This window comes from Geotrypetes seraphini, chromosome 11 (genome assembly GCF_902459505.1).
Source record: "Geotrypetes seraphini chromosome 11, aGeoSer1.1, whole genome shotgun sequence".
Taxonomy (NCBI): domain Eukaryota; kingdom Metazoa; phylum Chordata; class Amphibia; order Gymnophiona; family Dermophiidae; genus Geotrypetes; species Geotrypetes seraphini.
The window spans coordinates 27,903,360-27,925,333 of NC_047094.1; the positions used below are offsets into that span (position 1 = coordinate 27,903,360).

The 21,974-nt window shown below is 41.6% G+C and overlaps 1 protein-coding gene across 1 annotated transcript in view; it reads left to right on the top strand.

Moving 5' to 3' along the window:
- GPR139 (G protein-coupled receptor 139) overlaps positions 1 to 7,985 on the top strand; it is a 55,443-nt gene extending 47,458 nt beyond the window's left edge. The window contains exon 2 of the mRNA XM_033962984.1: positions 7,051 to 7,985. Within this exon, the coding sequence (XP_033818875.1) occupies positions 7,051 to 7,985 (935 nt within the window). The remainder of the gene's footprint in view (positions 1 to 7,050) is intronic.
- Positions 7,986 to 21,974: the final 13,989 nt, after the last annotated feature.

A 21,974-nucleotide genomic window follows, 5' to 3' on the forward strand; every position in this document is an offset into this window, starting at 1 on the left:
GAGCTATGGTGTTGGAGAAGGATCTTATGCATGCCTTGGACTACCAAAAGAACTAACAAATTGATTCTGGAAGAGATCAAGCCCAAATGATGGAGTTACGACTGTCTTATTTTGGTCATACTGTCAGAAGAGAAAGATCATTGGAGAAGGACTTCATGTTTGGGAAGATCAGATGGCTGGACATATTGAAAACAACCATGGGGGTGATGCTGGAGAATCTTACTAGAGTAGCACAAAACCGATCTCTCTTTAGACCTGTAATTCATCGAGTCACTAGGACTTGAACGTGAGTTGATGGCACCCAACTAGAATTTATAGCTTGCATACTTTAGTTCCACTTAGGTCAGCGGAATAAAACAATGGATGTGCATGGGGTTTTTTTTAATGTATGTACACCATTTAACACCCCCTCCCCCATTCAACCATTCAAATAAACAGCAGTTTTAAAAGGATCCCAGAGTGCATTGTTGTATGCTCTTGCCCCACCCCCCACCCCTTTTCTCCTGGCTGCTTTTCTAGTGTGTGGAGATAGCTGACTCCTTTTTAGAGCTGCACATGGCCATAGGAAAACATTGTTCCTCATCTGCTTACACCTTTGAATCTGCTAGTCTAAATACAGCTTAGTGGGCTAAGTTATAGCACAATATTATTACTTCACAGAGGCAATTCTCAAAAGGTCACCTACACCTAGGCACTGGGATGATGCACACAAACCCCCAGATTCTATATATGACGATTAAAGTTGTGTGAATTTGGCTGCGCAGCCAAATTACATGTGCATCTTAATTGTTTTAACAAGCCAATTGGCACTGATAATTGGCCACTAACTAGCAGTTTTCTGAACTGCAACAAATTTTGACAAAACCTTAAAGTGCCAGTCTTGGCATTCCACAGAACAGGTCCAGCAGTAGAAAAGCAGGATTTTTTTTTAGTTCATACATACCGCACACTAGAATCCTTTTACTAAGGTGCACTAATCAATTTAGCGCATGCTAAAAATTTGCGCACACTATATGCTAAGGCGCCCATAGACTATAATGGGCGCCTTGGCATTTAGCGCGCGCTAATCTTTAGCGCTCCTTCGTAAAAGGACCCCACTGTGCGATCTCTCTGTATCAAGTAACTGAAGACTTTCAGGCATGCTGGCATAAAGACCTTGCTGGACTAGTTTAAAGATTTTTAAATTGAACACAAAATGACACAGATGCATTGAGGCGCAACGTGCTAATTTTGATAATCCAATTCGAGATGTGATGTTCAGTGGGAGCTTTTTCCAAGGATCAGTGAAAGATACCATCGACCAGGTATCGCATGCACTGTAGTTCTATGTGCGCTGGGTTATGGTTACTGGGATCCTTTTTATCTCCCAACGTAGTGATATGTTTCGATTCACAGTTAAAGGTCTTATCTGATGGGCTAAGTATTACAGTTGTGATCTTTAATATCCTTTTCTTGTGCTAGTTATATATAGAATTTACCCCTACATGGGAATTCTACATTGACAATTATGCATGTAATTGCCTTTATAGAATTACTAGTGTTTAAGCCTGTTACATTAACGGGTGCTAGTAAAATCTCCTTCCCTCACATGTCCCTTATTTTCAGCCCCAGCTCCAAACCCATTTTTAACCCCCCCCCTGCCCCCTTCTTCCATCTTTTCCCTTTCAGCCTCCAGCCCCAGCCCCCATTTCTCACCAGCAGCATTTCCCTCCCCCCTACTTCCCTGTGCAGCAGCAGCATTCCCTCCCCCTTCATTTCCCTGTGCAGCAGCAGCATTTCTCTCCCCCCCACCCCATTTCCCTGTGCAGCAGCAATCCCTCCCCCTCCACTTCCCTGTGCAGCAGCATTTCTGTTTGTTTTTGGCTAGCTCCCTTACAGTCCCTTGACGAAGTTATTTTTGAGTTTAAAGCTGCTGCGGCGGCTCCTCTCACAGAGATGTCAGAGAGGCTTCCGACGCAGGTGTGGCTCTTGAGAGGAGCTGCCACGGCAGCTTTGAACTTAAAAATAACTTCAGCAAGGGACTGTAAGGGAGCTGGCCAGACCGCGGGCCGCACTGTGTTAGACGGAGTGAGGGCGTCCCTACTTAAGATGCCTCTGCATGTGCAGAAGAAACCACCGCTGACTCCTTCTACTGCGCATTCAAAGCCACATTGCTACAGAGCACGGATCACGCAGGTAGGAGTGCGTATGCACGCTTAGGGTTTTATTATTAGTGATAAGTCCAAAGCTGCGTGCCTTCCTTTAGATACATCACTGTTATACGAGTCAACTAACTTCACAGTGATGGGAGCTAAATGCCTCAATATAAATAAAAGCCCAGCACAGTACCTTCAATCGTTCAGAAAAAAATACATGCAAAACATGCCTCTATGCCCTCCCATGCCATGCTCGCGTCCTCCCTTCTTCCCCCCCCCCCAGTACCTCTTTAAAATCTTCACCAATGTGAGCACCTACTTTAGGCTGCTGATCACGCTGGCCTGGCTCCCTCTGAAATCACTTCCAGGTCGTGGGGCCAGGAAGTGACATCAGAGAGAAAGCCAACGTCAGCAGGCTGATGAAACTGCTCGTGCTGGTGAAGATTTAAAGAGGTATGGGGGTGAGAAGGGAGGGCATAAGTATGGTGCGGGGGCATGGAAAGAGCGAGGGGGGGTTGGAACGGAAGGGGCAGAGAGGAGGGCGCAGGGTGATCCTCTGTCATGAACTACGTGCAAAGAGTGTTTACAATGAACTACTCATGGAGGGACATTTTCGATAGGACGTCCGGTAGAGAAAATGTCCAGTCTCAAAACAGCAAGATGTCTATCTTTTTTTTTAATGCTCTATGTAGACGTAGATCTACTCCTTATCTCCTTTAGAAATTACCAGACATCTTCTTCATGTAGTACGTTTTTTGTAATTCTTTTGTAATCCGCCTTGAACCGCAAGGCAATGGTGGAATAGAAATCTCTAATGTAATGTTTTGGTCATTAGTACGTCTATCTTTTTTTAGCCATTTTCAAATATAAATGCGCACAAAATAAAGTTTTTTAGACCTCAAACTAGCCAGTATTCTTTGCGAACTGTTCACAGAGAGCCAGCAATGTAGATGGGCATTCTAGGGGGTACTGTAGGGCCACATTTTGGATTTGTAGGTACTTGGAGGGCCTCAGAAAAAAATAGTTAATGTCTTATTAAAGAAATGACAATTTTGCATGAGGTAAAACTCTTTATAGTTTATAAATCTTTCCTTTTGGCTAAGTCTTAATAATAATATTGTCATTTATAGCTGAAGAGACATATGATCAAGAAATTGTTTTATTTTACTTTTGTGAGTATGATAAACATATCGAGGGCCTCAAAATAGTACCTGGCGGGCCGCATGTGGCCCCCAGGCCACCAGTTTGAGACTGGTGTACACCAAAACAATAGCCCTTATGCCTGTAGGTGTTATCTTAATGTAGGTACAGTAGGTTTTGGAGGGCTCACCATGAATATAAGCAAGATATGGTAACATCTGTACCTGGAACTTGTAAGTGAAATTCACTGAAGTAATCTCTGCTCTCTGGGCTCAAATATCTGTGTTAACATCTGAAGCTGCTCAGGCTGAGAACTTTTCAGCACCCCTTCCTAATAAAGGCTGGAATGTTAACATCTTTGGGTGGTGGGAGAGGGGTCGGCAACCACTGGGGGAGGAAGGGGAGTATGCCTTAATCCCTCCAGTGGTCATCTGGTTAGTTTGGGCAGCTTTATAGCATTTAGATGCTTTTAAAACAGATCCAGCTCCAAACATCTTTTAAACCCTCCCCCCTCCCAGGACCTTTTGTTAAAGGTTTGATAATGCCTGACGAACGTCCAAGTCCTAAGCCTGCCCTAAGCCCACCCAAAAACACACCTCTACACCTCTAAAATGCCCCCCTTAAGATTTGGATGCGCTGGAGACAAAACAACCAGAAGAGATGTCTAGAAAGTCTGTTTTGAGAATGCCCACTTGGACGGATTGACCAGTAAGGCATCCAAGTTTGTTTGTTTATTCATTTATATCCTGTCCTTACCCAGGGCAGGTTACAAACGTACGTACAAAGCTATAACATTACATTAAACATTACATGCACCATCAACCATACATACCCCCATAATACAAAACCCCCCCTACAAAACTCCCTTTATACAAGAAGTACAAACCATAAAATACCGAGGCGACCTGCGCCTTATTATCTTCTTCTCCTTATTATTAATAACACAGTCCTAAACCTTGTCTTTCTGTATATACTCTGGAAGCTTATTCCATTCCTTAGGCCACTGGTCTCAAACTCGCAGCCTGGGGGGCCACATGTGGCCCGCCAGGTACTATTTTGAGGCCCTCAGTGTGTTTATCATAATCACAAAAGTAAAATGAAACAGTTTCTTGATCATATGTCTTTTTAGCTATAAATGACAATATTATTATTAAGACTTAGCCAAAAGGAAAGATTTATAAACTATAAAGAGTTTTATCTCATGCAAAATTGTCATTTCTATAATAAGACATTAACAATTTTTTCTGAGGCCCTCCAAGTCCCTAAAAATCCAAAATGTGGCCCTGCAAAGGGTTTGAGTTTAAGACCACTGCCTTAGGCTCTATACAATGGAACATACTGTTAATTTCAGCTGCCTGACCGATGGAATTTGTAACTCTGATTGAAGGAACTTGGCGGAACCCGTGGCAGAATGCTCTTGACGAGATGTTTGGGTGCCAGATTGTGCAAGCACATATAGGCGTTTAGCAAGTGTTGGTTTATGCTGTCTTTTGGACGTCTATCTTTTTGAAAATGAATCCAATGGTCAGAAGTATCATTGGTCTCCCACTACAGATACAAGCATTTACACTAGCTCTGTCAGTTAAGTGGGTCTATAACCCATGCATATATGTGCTAGGCACGTCCCTGACTCTACCATGCCCTTCCCAGGTCACGGCCCCCCCTTACAGTTGCACATTATACATTTGTATGCTCAATTTGTAGAATCCCAACTAGGGGCAGTAAAGTGCTAATTAATACCAATTACAGGCAATAATTGGTTGTCATTTCCAATTAGAAGCTAATTATTAAATTCTACATATAACTGACATTATTTTATAACTTACGTGCACATTATCCCAAATTCTGTATGTGACGCCTTTAGTTGTGCGTACAAATTGGTGCAAACAGCCAATTTGCACGCACGACTTAATTGTTTAAGAAGCCTAATGGGTGCCAATAATTGCACATTAACACCTATTAATTGACACTAATTGACGTTAATTAGAAGTTATGCGCACAACTTGGTAGATACATTCTGTAAAGTGGTGCATATCATTTCCAATGCATAAATCTGAAGAAAGGGTGTGGCCAGGGGAGGAGCATCAGTGGATTGTGGGCGTTCCTAAAATTTATGCACAGTGTTATAGAATATGCCCAATGCCTTGCACAATGTAGGCGCAAAGCATTTAGGCCTGGTTTTCCCTGACCTAAATAGATGTGCCTAAAACTAATGACATACACTGGCACTTAGCGCAATTCTATAAGGTGCACATACCTTTTATAGAATCACAAGAAGTACTGTTCCAGTCAGTGCCAATTTTTGGGGTCTTATGCAGAGAATCAGGCCCTAAGCATAAAATTTATCCCCAAATTCTATAAAGTTCGTTGAATGTTAGGTGCCTAATGTAATCGATTAATAGGCTTAATTGGCGTCAATAACATCTCATACTTGCTGTTAATTGGACTTAATTGATAGGCACCTAACTCAAAAAAATGTAATTCTATAAAAAAAAGTAGGTGCCTAGTCCAGAGCACCCACCTAAAAGCAGACATCGAGTAGATCATGAGCGTGCTTTCAAGTTAGGTACCTGTTTTTGATTTAGGTGCCATTGTGCGTCTAACTTAGGCTTAGGCACTTAGGCCAAGAAAACCCTGGCATAAATACAGTGCACCTAAAAAATATTTTTTAGCACTTAGGCCCTGATTCTATAAAGGGCGCCTAAATCATGCCTAATGCTGAGTGTGACTTAAATGTCCAAACTGATTGGTTAATAAGCCATTTAAGAGCCTTAATATCTACCAGTGCTGAGCGAGACTCTACAAAGGACGCTTGTCTTTGACGTCGAAACGATGCCTAACTTTAGACGCATTTTGCAGAATCAGGGCCTTAGTGTGCCTGGGGCAGAGGGTAAATATGTTCTGCGTTAATTCAGCTATATCACCATGCCTAAAGACGCCTAAAGTTAGGCACCAAAATCCCAATGGATCACTGCTCCATTAGAGTCACTGCTCCCATTAGAGTCACGATTATTATCATTGGCCCCTTGTCAGAAAAACACTGGAAAAGAAAGCACTCCCTTGTATAAAGAAGAAAATATTCTCTGGCCAAATTACCGAACTGGTGCAAGAGCTCATAAAAGTCACTGGACACAAATTTCTTGTATTTGAGAGTTACTAAACTTCATAGCAATTCTCTCAGCAAGAGACCTTGCCAAGACCTTGTGTCGCAAGTTGCTGCAGTTTGAGATAGAGTTCATTCTCCTGATGCAGCAACTTGCGAAACAAGGTCTTGGCAAGGTCTCTTGTTGAGAGAATTGTGGATTATAATCAACATTTGATTTGGAGAGCATTGTGGATTGCAATCAATGATTGATTTGCAGGAAAGCAGCGGATTTGGACATTGATGTACTGCTTTAAAGTTAAGTAACCTCTTTTTGGAATACTACTATGAAGTTTAGTAACTCTCGAACACAAGAAATTTGTGTCCAGTGACTTTTGGGGTTCATTTTGGGGGGGCCAGAAAACTTTTCCTTCCTTATTGAAGGGAGTTTTTTCTTCTCCCGCATTTTTCCGGGCAAGGGGCCAATTATCGTGACTAATGGGAGAGTACTCTTCCCTTTGGAGCAGTGATCCATTGGGATTTTGAGGCCTATTTGATAGAGGTATTAACAGTTCCATTAGTCACTGGGCACAAACTTTAGGTAGACACAATTGGTGGGTGGGTGTTTTACTATTTTATAAATAGTAGGGAGTCATATCTTTGTGTGTATCTGACTGTGTCCTATCTCCACAGCTAACATCTTGACGGTGATCATCCTATCTCAGCTGGTGGCTCGCAGGCAAAAATCCTCCTACAACTACCTTCTGGCTCTGGCAGCTGCCGACATACTGGTCCTTTTCCTTATCGTCTTTGTCGACTTTTTGCTGGAGGATTTCATCTTAAACAAGCAGATGCCTCACATCCTGGACAAAATCATCGAAGTCCTGGAGTTTGCTTCCATTCACACTTCCATTTGGATAACGGTACCGCTGACGATTGATCGGTACATAGCTGTGTGCCACCCACTCCGATATCACACGGTTTCCTTCCCAGCTCGTACTCGGAAAGTCATCGTGACTGTTTATATCACCTGTGTCTTAACCAGCATCCCTTACTACTGGTGGCCAAATATTTGGAACGCAGACTATGTTAGCACCTCTGTGCATCACATTCTCATTTGGTTCCATTGCTTCACTGTTTACCTGGTCCCCTGTTCCATTTTCTTCATTTTAAATTCAATCATTGTATACAAACTCAGGCGAAAAAGCAATTTTCGGCTGAGAGGATATTCCACGGGGAAAACCACTGCCATTCTGTTCACCATCACCTCCATTTTTGCTGTCCTTTGGGCACCCAGGATAATTATGATTCTTTACCATCTCTATGTGTCTCCTATCAGTAATAGCTGGTTGATGCATATTATATCAGATGTTGCCAACATGTTAGCGCTGCTGAACACTGCAATTAACTTCTTCCTGTACTGTTTCATTAGCAAAAGGTTTCGCACAATGGCCGCTGCAATGCTAAAAGCTTTCTTTAGATGCCAGAAGCAGCCAGTGCAGTTCCACACCAATCACAATTTCTCGATCACGAGCAGCCCCTGGATTTCGCCTGCCAACTCCCACTGCATCAAAATGTTTGTGTACCAGTACGATAAAAATGAGAAACCTCTAAAAATGTTACCGTGAACGGTCGCCTGCTCTTAGCAGTTTGGAATGTAACCTCTCTTTCAGGTGGTTTCGTCCACCTTGCATTCACTTACATAGTGGCACTTTAAAAAAAAAAAAGAAAAAAAGAAGAAGCAAGGGTTCTTGAAAGGTGTCATTTAATGATGTGAAAGACTTCAAGGCTGGTAGAAACAGTTCTGCAGCTTGCGTCTGGGATAGCTGTTAGTGGATGCACTTGATCTTGTTCATGGCCCTACCGGTGTCATACCGCTCACTCTATGCTATCAGCTCCAGGGCTACGCAGTTGATCTTTAACAATAAATCATTGGGAAAATATATGAGCAAGGCAAGTACAGGAAAAAATGATAGGAAATGCTCATTTTGAATAGGAGCCAAGATGGTGCTTAACTGAAATGGTTTAAAATTATACAGGGAACTTTCAAACAACTAGGTTAACTCATTTCAAAACTAGCAAGAACATGTTGTATTATAATTAAATTATTATGTAAAGCCTAAGCATTCATCCAACAGGTTGAGACTGTTTGGCTATTTCAAAAGCTTTTTGCTGATTGTGGTGATCTGGTTATGATTTAAAGCCTATTTGCTTTGACAAAAGTATTGCATTATTACTTTAAAAAGGTATTGAATATCATGTTGGCCTGTATTTACTTCATTTCAGCTTCCTAGACAAGAAAGCCTCCAAGCACCTGCCTAGTCTAAGGAAAATCTTGAAAAATCTAAGGATTTCTTGAAAAAATAAAGTATTAATAACATATAGCCATTCATCTGTAAGCCAATGAAGTTCAATATTAATGCACCATTTTTTTTAATTTTTTTTTTTAATAATAGATAGTTGAATTAGTAAGTAGGAAACGTAAAATTGTTCGGCTCAGTCCTTTTCCATTCTGAGATGTATTCTTAGCCTTTTGGAAAGCTACTTCCATTTCAAAACTGATTTGGATCCAAACGAAAGCAGGGCACTGCTACAATGCTCCTTGCTCAAAATCCCTTGAGGCAAAGTTTGAATACAGCATGAGCAAATGAGTCGACTTGGAATATGATTTTTTTTTTTTTCTTTCAGAATGGAATGTGGCTAAGATAAAACATGCATGTCTTTTATTCCAAAACAAGAAAGAGCTATGAGAACATTTTGTGATGCTTTGTTTTCATCTTTGGCAGCTTTCAAACTTTGCAACGTCGGCCAGTGGGTTGGCTGCTTTCATAATAGGCAATGTCAACCTATACTAGGATAGCTTTAATAATGCTTTATGACATCAGCGCCCCCAAGTTTACATTAACACAGGTGGCAAAGTTGGTCCTCGAGGGCCACAATCCAGCCGGGTTTTCAGGATTTCCCCAATGAATATGCATGAGATCTATTAGCATACAATGAAAGCAGTGCATGCAAATAGATCTCATGCATATTCATTGGGGAAATCCTGAAAACCCGACTGGATTGCAGTCCTTGAGGACCGACTTTTACATCCGCCTTAACCGATCTTTTTTTTCCTATAGAAAGGAAATTTAGGTATTGGCAGCATCAAGTGCAGATGAAGGATATGAGCCAAGAATCACCTGTGTGTGACAGGAAATTTGAATAAAATTGTCTAAGTGATTCACAATTTATTGGGGGGGGGGGGGCGTAGGAGTATATTTACAAAGCAAGCAGGAAACTAAGCTAAAAAAAACCTGATCCCTATGTTTTGAGGCGATCCCATTATTTACAGTAGGAAAAAAACCCATGATATTTGCGTTGAATTTTTTAAAACCAAAGAAAATAACCCTATGTGTGTGAGCTGTTTTTGCACCAAGGGGATCCTTTGCTACCAGCACGCCCTAAAGTGCTTGATCTTCTGTAAGGCCCATTTTATTCCTATGGGCTCTGTGGTCGTTAATGTATAGTAATAATGGCAGACACTCAAAAATTAAACAAAATGTAAAAATGGAATAAGCCAAAATATTTACTAAATACCCAACACAAGGTTTATCAATAATGGAGTGCTATATCGAAGGAAAAGGATCTCAGAAATCAACGCCAGAAGATCATACAATCTCACAGAGGCTTTAATGTGAAGGGGGTTTCATTCATAGATCCAAAAGCATTCAAATTTATATGATAACAAACTTTATTAATAATGGTTTTAAGTTTTAAGGGGGGATCTAGTAATAATGTTAGCACATGCTGTTAGTTAACAACCCCCTAGAATATTTTATTTATAACTCTGACAAAGTTGAATAAATGAGATCTAGGATTTTCAGGGCTGCCCAAGTCCGGTCCTCGAGATCTACTGGCAGGCCAGGTTTTCAGGATATCCACAATGAATATGCATGAGAGAGAGATTTGCCTGCACTGCCTTCTTGGTATGCAAATCTCTCTCTCATGCATATTCATTGTGGATATACTGGTCTGCCAGTAGATCTCGAGGACCGGACTTGGGCAGCCCTGGATTAGGGGATTCTGATAATTTCCATGCACTTGATTGTATTTTTATCTGATTTTCTATTGTTCCTTTGGACACAATATGGCTTCTTGGGGTTTTCAGCCAGCACATTGATAAAAGGAAAAAGAGCAATGCCCAGTTTTGTCGTGGAGCAACGTCCAACGCTCAATACCTTCAAGAACCCAGGTAGTTATACCTGGTAGCAAGCAAATGTGAAACATGAAGCTTGTTAGAGGAACACTGTATTCATGAGTGAAACTCATCAATGAAAATTTATGACACTGCCTGAGATAACGTCCTTAAAATCAAGCTGGCATTTATTTCTATTCATTTCCACCGATAGGTTTTAATCTTGTTTTAATTTTTTTCCCCAGTGAAAATAACCTTATTGCCAGATAAACTTGGTTAAGAATAATCCAGGTTTTGTCATCCACAGACTGTATCTCTTAGGACGACACACCAGACAATGCACCAGGTCTGACTGGCAGAAGTTTAATCCCATGCTAATGGGTTCACGCTGTTGAGTAGCAGGATTTGCATTAAGATCTTTTATCAAAGATCAAATAAAAGGGGATGTTTTGGTGAGTGACACTTTCGCAATTGAGCCGACCCAAATGCAATAAGATTAAAAGGGCCAGGTTACTCAAATGTTAAGAACTTAAATGCAGTTTTTTTGGGGGGGTGCAATAAATTTCACTTGTGTCTCCTTTCTAATCTTCTAGGTTACCATTCTGCACTATTTAAATCTTTGTATATATTTATGAACATAGGTAAATCTCCATAAGACAGAAAAATATTCTTCTAGCACGATGAGAAGCAAATACCTCCACTTGCACATCTATTCAGGACTCAGGAACTTAGCAAGATCAGACACAAACATTTTATTGAGACTATGTCAGTGCAATCTATTTGCTCTTATATTTTCCCATTACTTTTTCTGACATACTGTAACAAGGACTGTATACATCCTGCCACCATCCTAGAAATGGGTAGGTCTGGATATGATCTTGGTTCCCAGAGTAGAGTGTAGACACCACAAGCTTGTGGTCCAGAGGTCTTGAACTCTCTAGACTCTAGAGATTATAAACATCAACTCTAAAGCATATCCATCGTCAAGACGTACGCATTGAATCTTTCATACTACCAGAGCTGTGTAATTCCTATTCCTGGTTACAACTTCTGGTGTCCTACTTCATGGACTATGGAAAGATCTTTGGACTTCTGTTTTGGGATATTGGACTTTTCACCATTTTATTCATTCTCAATGGCTTTGCATGATAGTTATAGTGATTTTAAAAAAACACATTTTGGTAACATTTGGCCTTTATGCCTTTAATACTTTAGCAGTTTTACTGCTGGGGTTCATTATCTGTTTGTGAAACTGAAGATCCCTCACTTTCTAAACATTACAAAAATTCCTCATTAAATTTTAAAAGTGTATTTTTTTCCCCCAAATGCTTCCTTTTGCCAATGATCTCTAAAACCTTTGAATCCCATCCATGAAAGAGGTTTCATCTTCAAAACAACATACATCTGGGTGTCTTCAACAACCATCAGCAGCACGATGGAATACTGTATTCCTTGATTCAGAATTCAAATTAGAGAATGACACGGTGACAAAATTCATCACCGTTCCTGTCCCCACGGATAACCGTGGGAAACCATCTTCATGTCATTCTTTAAGGAGAGAGGGAAGAATCAGAATATGAATGGCCACAACCACTGACCCACAAGCTTTGCTTTGAAGAATGCTGGTGTAGAAGGACTGAGGTTGAAACAGACACTACAGAATGACAGTCTCTGGTATCCAGAGCAGATATTGTGATGTCATAATGCCTCATTCCACCAGTGCCTAAGAGCCAATCACATCAGTGATGTCACAATGGCTTCATTATCCTTGGCTCCCATAAGAATCAGAGTATGAATGGCCACAACCACTGACCCGCAAGCTTTGCTTTGAAGAATGCTGGTGTAGAAGGACTGAGGTTGAAATAGACACTAGAAAATAACATGGGATTATTTCCCGCGGTTATCCGCAGGGATGGGAACAGTGATGAATTTTGTCAGCGTGTCATTCTCTAATTCAAATCTCTGCTATTCAGCTTGCTGGAGAAGCTCAGTAGAACATACAAGGGTTCTTCAACCTGTCTCCCCTTTTACTAAACCACGATAGTAATTATTAGCGCAGGGAGCTGCGCTGAATGCTCCACGTTGATCCCAACACTCATAGGAACTCTATGAGCATGGCTCCCTGCGCTAATAACTGCTATCATAGTTTAGTAAAGGGGGGGTAAGTTTCCGCACTTTCATATTTTTACGGAAAATGGTTGGAGCGGGAGACGTGGTAAGAGAGCGTGTTCAGGGCAGGATTAATTTGTCGAGGGCCCCTAGGCACACAAGTACACTGGGCCCCCCCCTGCCCCACCCCACCATGCGCCCAGGCGGAAACAGGAAGCTGCATCAGAGGGAAGCTTTGCACAATTACAGTTCCCGTTGCCTTTCTTACCCGCGTTGCTTGCTTGTCTTACTTTCCATCGATTGGGGGGGGGGACCCGCATTGACGATTGGGGGGTGAACGTGTTGCCAATTGATGCTGGAGGGGTCCATCGCCGTTTGGAAAAAACAATGTTGATGCCCTCCTTCATCGGGCCCCCCTGACCATTTCGGGCCCTAGGCACGTGCCTACTTAGCCTATTGGTTAATCCTGCCCTGAGCGTGTTGTAGAATGCCATGGGACAAAATTTATCGCAAAACAGGGCGATTATGTGGAAAGGTGATGTAATCTGCTTTTGAGATATTTAATAAATGGTGTTTAAAATAATAAAAGTGCGGAAACCACTTAAAAGCCCTTGTATTTACATGTCCTATGAAAGAGGTATTAGATAAAGTTTTAACCCCGGCACCTTGTCAGGGAACGCACATTCCCTCAAACTCTATATACTGTATAGTGCCCATATCTGCATGTACTCCCGAGATGCACACACAAATTAATTAACAAGCTCACAATTATCCATAATTGGGTGCCATCAACCAATTATTGATATTAATAGGCACCCAATAAAATGTGCATGAGCATTTGACTGCCCACTATTCTATAGGGCAGTGTGCCTAATTCCTGGAGTATGGGGGCGTGGTCACTGGCCTAGGGGGCGTGGCCATGGGCTCATATAGTTATAGAATACTGATTCAGCATGGCCAACATTTGCACCTGGTTTCACCAAGCGTAAGTCTTGGGCTTAAAGTTTGGGCACAGGAATCAGCCCTAAGCATGATTCTATACAGGGTGCGCGCCCTTTATAAAACCGCACTTAGTGCCAACTTTATGCAGTGCCCATTTGTGGCCGCCACCCCCGTGCACCACTCACCCTCGCTACGCCGCTGCCTTTGACCGTGATTATATGAGCAGTTTGAAGTGGGTCATTCCAATTGCATTCAGATCAACGTCCCCTGAAACATGAAATAGAATCCAAATTTCATCTTGTTGCTCATGACTTTTACTATTTTCCATCCCAATCAATGAATCTGTGTTAAACTCTCCATGCAAACCAATCTCTTAGAAATCTTGATGATCCCCGTGGTTATCTTCTTGGCACAGATTCTGCCTTGATATTGGATGTACCAGTTTGTAGGTTATTTATTTATGTATTTCTAAAATTTCTTGACCGCCTATAACTAAGCAGTTTACAGTATTAAATATTCACAATGGTTCAGAGGACAACATACATGAATGCTATCAGTACACCATATTAGACCACTAAATATAGCAGAAAGCCTGCAGGAAAATTACATATCATCAATCTTCAGTGATTCTAAGACATTAATCATAATTCAGATTCCTCAATAGGTATCTCCCTCCAACATAGCTTCAAAGGAAGGCCTCCACCTACAATTGTGTTTTTAGCATTTTTTTAAACTGTAACTCAGGAGTGTCAAAGTCCCTCCTCGAGGGCCGCAATCCAGTCGGGTTTTCGGGATTTCCCCAATGAATATGTGTGAGATCTGTTTGCGTGCACTGCTTTCATTGTATGCTAATAGATCTCACGCATAGTCATTGGGGAAATCCTGAAAACCCGACTGGATTGCGGCCCTCGAGGAGGGACTTTGACACCCCTGCTTGAACAGGTCCTCAGGGTGCCAGGGAGAAGATTCCATAGTTTTACTCCTGCCACGGACATCATCGCTATTCTTGATTTAACACACCGAACAGTATTGGAGCCTTGTGAGCTATGCTGCTTGTCTGTAACCTCTTAACTACTTGGATTTTTTGTGACTTTTCTGTTTTTATATTTAAGCCAGCCAAGGGTCCTATAAGATCCCTGAGGAAGGCATTTTTATTTTGCCGAAACATGGCCTGTGTTGGGTCATTTATATTGCATACATTATTTGATTTCTATCCTGTGGGTCACTTGTGACTGTAAAATACCCTTTGTGGATTGTTTTTAAGATTATTGTTTTTAAGTTATTTGGATGCTTATTAAACTACAAACTGGTACATCCGATCTCCTGTTTCACAATCTTTTTTGCTGTTTTGCTTATTAATAAGGTGCAAACCTTTTATTTCACCTGGTAGGAAGAACTTAAATGTCCAGTCAAAAACTTCCAAATTGTTAACCATGCTAAAAATGGAGCCAGAAGGATAGAGTATGGCATTGCTACACTTAGGGGTCCTTTTATCAAGCCGCGCTAGCAGGTTTAGCGCGTCGGACAGTTCATCACGCACTAACCCCCGCGGCTGGCTAAACAACTAACGCCTGCTCAATGCAGGCATTAGCAGCTAGCGTGGCAGGCGGTTAACGCGCGTTAAACCCCCCTACCGCAGCTTGATAAAAGGACCCCTTAATTCCATGATGGCTTTCACCATATTTTTGAAGCTTTTCTACAATTTCTTCTTATGAATCCTTTACAGAATCAGAAGCCAGTACCTTGCAAATAGTAATACTCTGTAGTATCTACCAGCTATAGTTAATTTCCAAGATTTGGGAGATCACCTGAGCAATGTGAATGGTTTTGCTTAAATATTTTGAACTAAGAATTATTCTTTGATATGCATTTTCATTACAATTTTGGATCAATACTCCAAAAGTACAGTAAAACCTTGGTTTGCAAGCATAATTCGTTCCAGAAGCATGCTTGTAATCCAAAGCACTCGTATATCAAAGCGAATTTCCCCATAGGAAATAAAGGAAACTGAGACGATTCGTTCCACAACCCAAAAACTTTAATACAAAATACTATACTTACTTATATTGCAAGACCTCGCTCATTTAGAACAGTCACTATACTCCTGCAGTGTCAGAGAGAGAAGAACCATCGGCTTAGTTGTGACGATGTGTCGCATGTATACTGTATGTACTCTTTTTGCAAAACTTTGCTTGTATATCAAGTTAAAATTTAATAAAATGTTTTGCTTGTCTTGCAAAACACTTGCAAACTAAGTTACTTTCAATCCAAGGTTTTACTGTACTGTGCTGTAATACTTCATATAGGAAGTACAAAATTATAGCAATGAGCAAAAGAAGATATTAGCTGCACAGATGACAAACATAAATGTGGGTGAGGAAGGAAAATGTGATAAGGTTTCCATTAGTGAAGTGGTTTTTTTCTTAATGATAATTCACTTTGCTCTCCAAAGCCTAGTTTTATAATTATTCTTTGTAAACTAATGGCAATCAGAGTTTTGCTTCAATGAACAGGACTATAGATGTTCAAAACACTGTATTTAAATGTGCAAATTGATAAAGGGTAATTTTATAAAGGGGACACCTAGTTAAAATGCCATTTAAGGTGCCTATCTGGAGTCTACGATTTATTCATTTATATTTTATACCTAGGCAGAGTGTAAAAAAAACATACTGGTACATAATCTTTGAAACAAATAATATCGAAAACTAAACAAATAAAAACAACCATTAAAACACAAACAATTCATACAAAATAAAACTCATCAACATAACAACATCATTTTCCTCTGCCTGTCTACTAATTTGGATTTCACATTAAATTATAAACTCTGTCAAATTCCTTTATGTCAGGCACAGACATTGACAACAACCACAGACACTGTTTCCTCTATGCTGAGTGGGAGTCCTTCAGATGCATTGCTGCTATGGGGGGAGGACGGGGGGGGGGCCTTCCATATTGTGTTCCCAATTGCTAGAGAGAGGCAGGTTTCCTGGAGTCCTGCAGAGTTTGCCTGCCTCTCACTATTGAAAATGTGAAAGTGAAGCAGCACCCTCTACTGGCAGGAATGTTTTCCTTTCTCAGCTTAGAGCAGGGGTGTCAAAGTCCCTCCTCGAGGGCTGCAATCCAGTCAGATTTTCGAGATTTCCCCAATGAATATTCTTGAGATCTATTTGCATGCACTGCTTTCACTGTATGCTAATAGATCTCATGAATATTCATTGGGGAAATCCCAAAAACCCAAAAAGATTGCGGCCCTCGAGGAGGGACTTTGACACCCCTGGCATAGAGGGACCAGCAACCATAGAGCTAGTGGAAACGACTGTGCTAATATTCATTAAATATGCTGAAAATGATAGAATTGTAGAGTGTACGTGCATATTTGCATGCTCTACCCCATCCTCCACCTACGTCCACCAGCAAGATACACACCATCATGTCAAAGTGCATTTTTGCACTGGTTGGTATTTTACCATGGGTCACTAAACTCAGATATTCCCTCACCTTCCTAAAATAGCTCCCAAAGTACCACCAAAGTGGGTGCACACTATATTGCTTAAAATATGCAACCCACCCCCTTATAGAATTACTCTCTTGGGCACTAGTAATTGAAAAGGAATGTATGAATCCGCTGTGAGTGTATTAATATAAGTGCAATATGTGTATACTCAAAGAATCACTTTTGGAAAATATTTTTTTATTGAGGTTCCCTTATTTTACCAAATGTATCATTAACTATAGACAAATCCTGGAAATCTTGAAGGTTTAGAGAAAGTCTATAGTCAGTGTTTGGGTCACAGGTGCCCTCTCTGCTTCCCGATTTTTCATAATTGTGATGGAGCTCTGTGGACCTACAAAGAAAGTGTCTGTCATTTATTTCCAGCTTCACTGGAGAGTTCTTGATTTTGATAAGCAAGCCAATTTTAACTCTCTCTCTCTCTCTCTATGGCAGTGGAGAATTGTTTTTAAAGTCAAGGTATTCAAATAAATCCTCTTTGCTCTATCTAAATCCATTACAATGTTTTTTAAAAAAATGTGTACTGGATTCATAATTTCATTTTCAGGGAATTATAGGGCTTTATCTTATGAATAATAATGATAGCAAAAAAAACAAAAACATTTATAGCCTTTCTTTGGTCAGATTAGGGAAGACATAGCCTTGACTTACTCAGTGGTTAGAGACGGCTGTTTTATAGGCCTGAGATTCTGCCTTACTGTTTGGCTTGTGAAATACCACTGAGCTGCTGTTATTTAAACTTACTCTAATCTCTGAATTTTCTCTTTGGCATGCATTTAATAAGCAAACATATGTTATTTACTATGACTTGGGAAAAAAAAGAATCTGCAAAGGTCTCTTGGTTACACTTAGTTTAACATGAAGCATAATTTCCAACCGTTTAAACAAGACCAGGAAAATGCAGATGCAGCCAGAGAGTAACCACAGCTGGGCGTATTAAAAATTGACATTATGAACAAAGTTCTTTTTTTTAACATGAAAGGTAGAGTATATTGAACTATAATAATCAGACACTCTGAGTGATTCGACGGTAAATGTCAATATTTTTTGGAAATCAATAATATGTGTTTGAGAAAGTTTTAAATTTGTTAAATTACGTTTGTATTATAATAAATTTTGAGCTGCTCTAGTGAAGTCGTCTACTGTATTGGTTTCAAGTGTCTCAACATTGCATGCTGTATTCAGTCAAAGAACTTGATCCACTCTGCAATCAAATTAAAAAATACTAGCGATCAGAAAGTGATTGGTGCATGTTCATAAAGTTTATTTGTTGTAAAAAAAAAAAAAAAATTATCCTCGCTTCTGATCTTAGAAATCCAGAAGCAAAGACAAAAAGAGAGGCCAGGATCCAACAGGTAAAAGGTCACAGATGCATTCTTCTGGTTGCCTGACCCGCCTTGCCCAGGTCCAAGGGAAATCCACTGTACAGTGGCATAGCGAGGGTAGGTGGTGCCCCCTCTCACTCCTTCTACCCCACATTTGTGCCCTCCCCGGACCTCTTAAAATCTTCACCAGCATGGGCAGCTTCTCCAGCCTGCTGCTTACCCTGGCTTTCCCTCTGACATCACTTCCTGGCTCCACGACCAGGAAGTGATTTCCGAGGGAGCCTGGCTGGAGGTATGGAGGCGGGGAAGGGAGGGCACGAGTGTGGTGGGGTGGAGAGGTACCGGCACCCCCCCCACTAAGACGGTGCCCGGGGTGGTCCACCCCTCCTCTGCCCTCCTTTATTACTGTTTTCTCTCCTCTATCCTGAATCAGTCCTCCCTGCTGCTCTCTTGTACTCCAAGGAGATTTTCTTTCTTCTTCCCTCCTTCTCCTTAAGAACAGTGGTGTGCTGGTAAAGTTAACCCCTCAATGCTCTTCTACTCCTTGTGGTGCAATGGCTGAGCTCTAGTGCCAGGATAGTGCTGGACAGAAGTTTGGGGGTGCCCAGGAACCCACAGAACTGGCGTCTATGACTATTTGGTGGGTATAAATGCAGTAGTGTAGCAAGGGTGAGAGGCGCCTGTGGCGGCAGTGCCCCTCCCACCTCAGCCCCCTGCCTCCACCCCCCTACCCCCGCTCCTTCCCCAATCCTGCCTGCCCCCTTCCCTTCCCTTGTACCTCTAGTTGAAGTTGTTGCTCGTAGCGGTCAACAGCGTGCTCCTCACGATCCCATCAGCTCTCCCGCTGTGCAGCACCCACTTCCTATGTGCAGTACCCAGATGTGACATCAGCGGGAGAGCCTTCGGGGTCACACAGAGCATGTTGTTGACCGCTGCGAACAACTTCAACTAGAGGTATGGGGAAGGGAAGGGGGGATGTGGAGGAGAGAAATGGGAAGAGGTGGGGGCAGAGAGGAGGAGGGGTGCCTGCGCCCCCACTAACAAGGCGCCCGGGGCAGACCCCCCTTTACTACGCCACTGTGAAAATGTTTATGCATTGTGGCACATTACACTGATCTTCTATTAAAACACTAAAGCCCTCTTTTACTAAGGTGTGCTAAGTGTTTTAGCGCACGCTAAATCAACGCATCCATAAGATAACATGCCTCCCTTAGCGTTTAGCGCGTGATTAGAGCACGCTACAAAGCATAGCGCACCTTAGTAACAGAGGGGGTAAGAGGGAAATTTTATAACAGTGAGTCTAAATTTTAGGAACATCATGACCCGCCCATGCCCTTTCTATGGCCATGCCCCTTTTGAGTTGAACGTGAGACAATTTAGGCACACAGTTTTATAGAATAGCATGCAGGCAGATCTTTGTGTAAATCCTAATTAGTGCCAATTACCGTCAATATTTGATTGTCAATAGCTCATTATCTAATCAGTTTGCACATGGATCTGGGATCTGCCCCCACACTTGAGCTACTTTCATAGAATCCAGGGCAAAAAGTGCCTACTTTTCCTTCTTCAGTGTGCTCCAAGGAGACATCTTGTAGGAGCCCTAAATGTAGATTTCCTTTTACAGAATGATCCTCAGTGATGCGCGGTCAGGGCCTTCAGGGGATTCGCCCCACCCCCTAAAGGCCCTGAAGGCACTACTCTGAATTTGATTGGTTGAGTAGGCAACAGGCAGATGATGTTCAGCCAATCAAATTCAGATCAGGGTCTTCAGGGGGTTCAGAGAATCCCTAACCCAAGAATCCTCCTTTTTTTTGTTTGTTTGTAAGCAAAAAAAAACCAACAAAGCTGGGATGTAGATTCACTAAATTCCCTGAAAGTCCTCACTGGACACCATCCATCACATGCATCTGTATCATCTGCCATGCAGTTAATGCAAAGAAAATATACTGCCCACATATTAATTGTATGGGAAGATGATGGGCATTGATTTTTGCTATTAACATTCGATAACCTCAAAATTTAACATAACTTATTAAAAGAGAGCCTTAGGGCTCCTTTTACAAAGGTGCGCTAGGGCCTTAATGCGCAGAATAGCGCACGTTAAAATGCCGTGTGCGCTAGCCACTACCGCTTCCTCTTGAGCAGGCGGTAGCTTTTCGGGCGCACCTTTGTAAAAGGAGACCTTAGTTTAAAAATGGCTCCTTGAAAACTCAACACAAATGTAGCGCAGTAAAGATGCCCTTTTTCATGTTTCGAAGAAAACTCTGTTTTCCTGTAAGTGCTCTCCGAGAGAAATTTGGCAGTCGGCTTTATTTCTTGCTGCTTCCTCGGTCTCTCCTCCAAATTAGTCATCCATCTCAAAGAAGTCTCAAGGTGGTTTACCCTACTTCAAATGAAACCTTCACATGACAACATTATAGAGCATGTGATAAGTTCTGCGAGCACCGTGCTGTCTTACTTTTTATTCACAACTGAAGGCCATGTTTTGAGAAGAGTCCACCTAAGTCCGGCAGTAGATGTTACAACCATGAAGTTGGCCTGATAAATTCAGTGTGTGAGTGGCACGGTTTTAAGGAATGAGAAAAGGGGTTAGATAAATGAAGATTCCTGCATAATAAGCATGATGGACAATCACAATAGTTATTTTTTTTTTCTTATTCTTTTTTTTGAAGGGAGCATATCAGGGCTGGAGAATGAGCTTGGATGGGGAGTGATTAAAGCACCCTGAGGTTCTGGGTTCCAACCTACACTGCTCCTTGTATCCCTGGACAAGTCACCTAATCCCCCCCCCATTGCCCCAGGTGCGTTATATAAGATTGTGAGCCCGCCACTACAGACAGGGAAAAATGCTTGAATACCTGAATAAATTAATGTAAACCGTTCTGAGCTCCCTTGGTAGAACGGTATAGAAAATTGAATAAATAAATTAGAACATCCATAATGTGTCAGCTAAAAAGGAAGTGGTAAGAAGTAAATTCTATATATATTGCCGAAAATTTGACGCTTAGTGCGATTCTATAATCCGGCTCCAGAGTTAGGCTCAGTTTTTCCCCTTTTTGGTTATATGTTCTCTTTGCAATTGCTAATAAAGATATTAAAAAAAAAAAAAAAAATTGAATTACACATAGTGCCTCTCTACATGACTAATATTTAGGCAAAGGAATTTATGCCAATGTAAAGTAAGCCTCCAGTGTTAGGCCATTTGGCCTTTATCTGCCATCATGTTTCTATATGGTTACTGAGGATGGGCAAACTAGATGGGCCATTTGGCCTTTATCTGCCATCATGTTTCTATGTTTCTAACTTGGACAGACTGACAAGACATATATGGTTTGGGATGCAGAACCCAAGATGAGAGGAGTTAGAAGTCAAAAGCACTCTCGAAGAGGTGGGCTTTTAACTAGGCCAGAGATGGAGCCCGCCATAGGGATTTGAGCAATTGTTCCAAGCATACGGTGCACCAAGGTAGAAGGGACCGAGTCTGGAGTTGGCAGTTGAAGAGAAGGGCATAGATAGGAGGGGCTTACCAGTTCAGCAGAGTTCATGG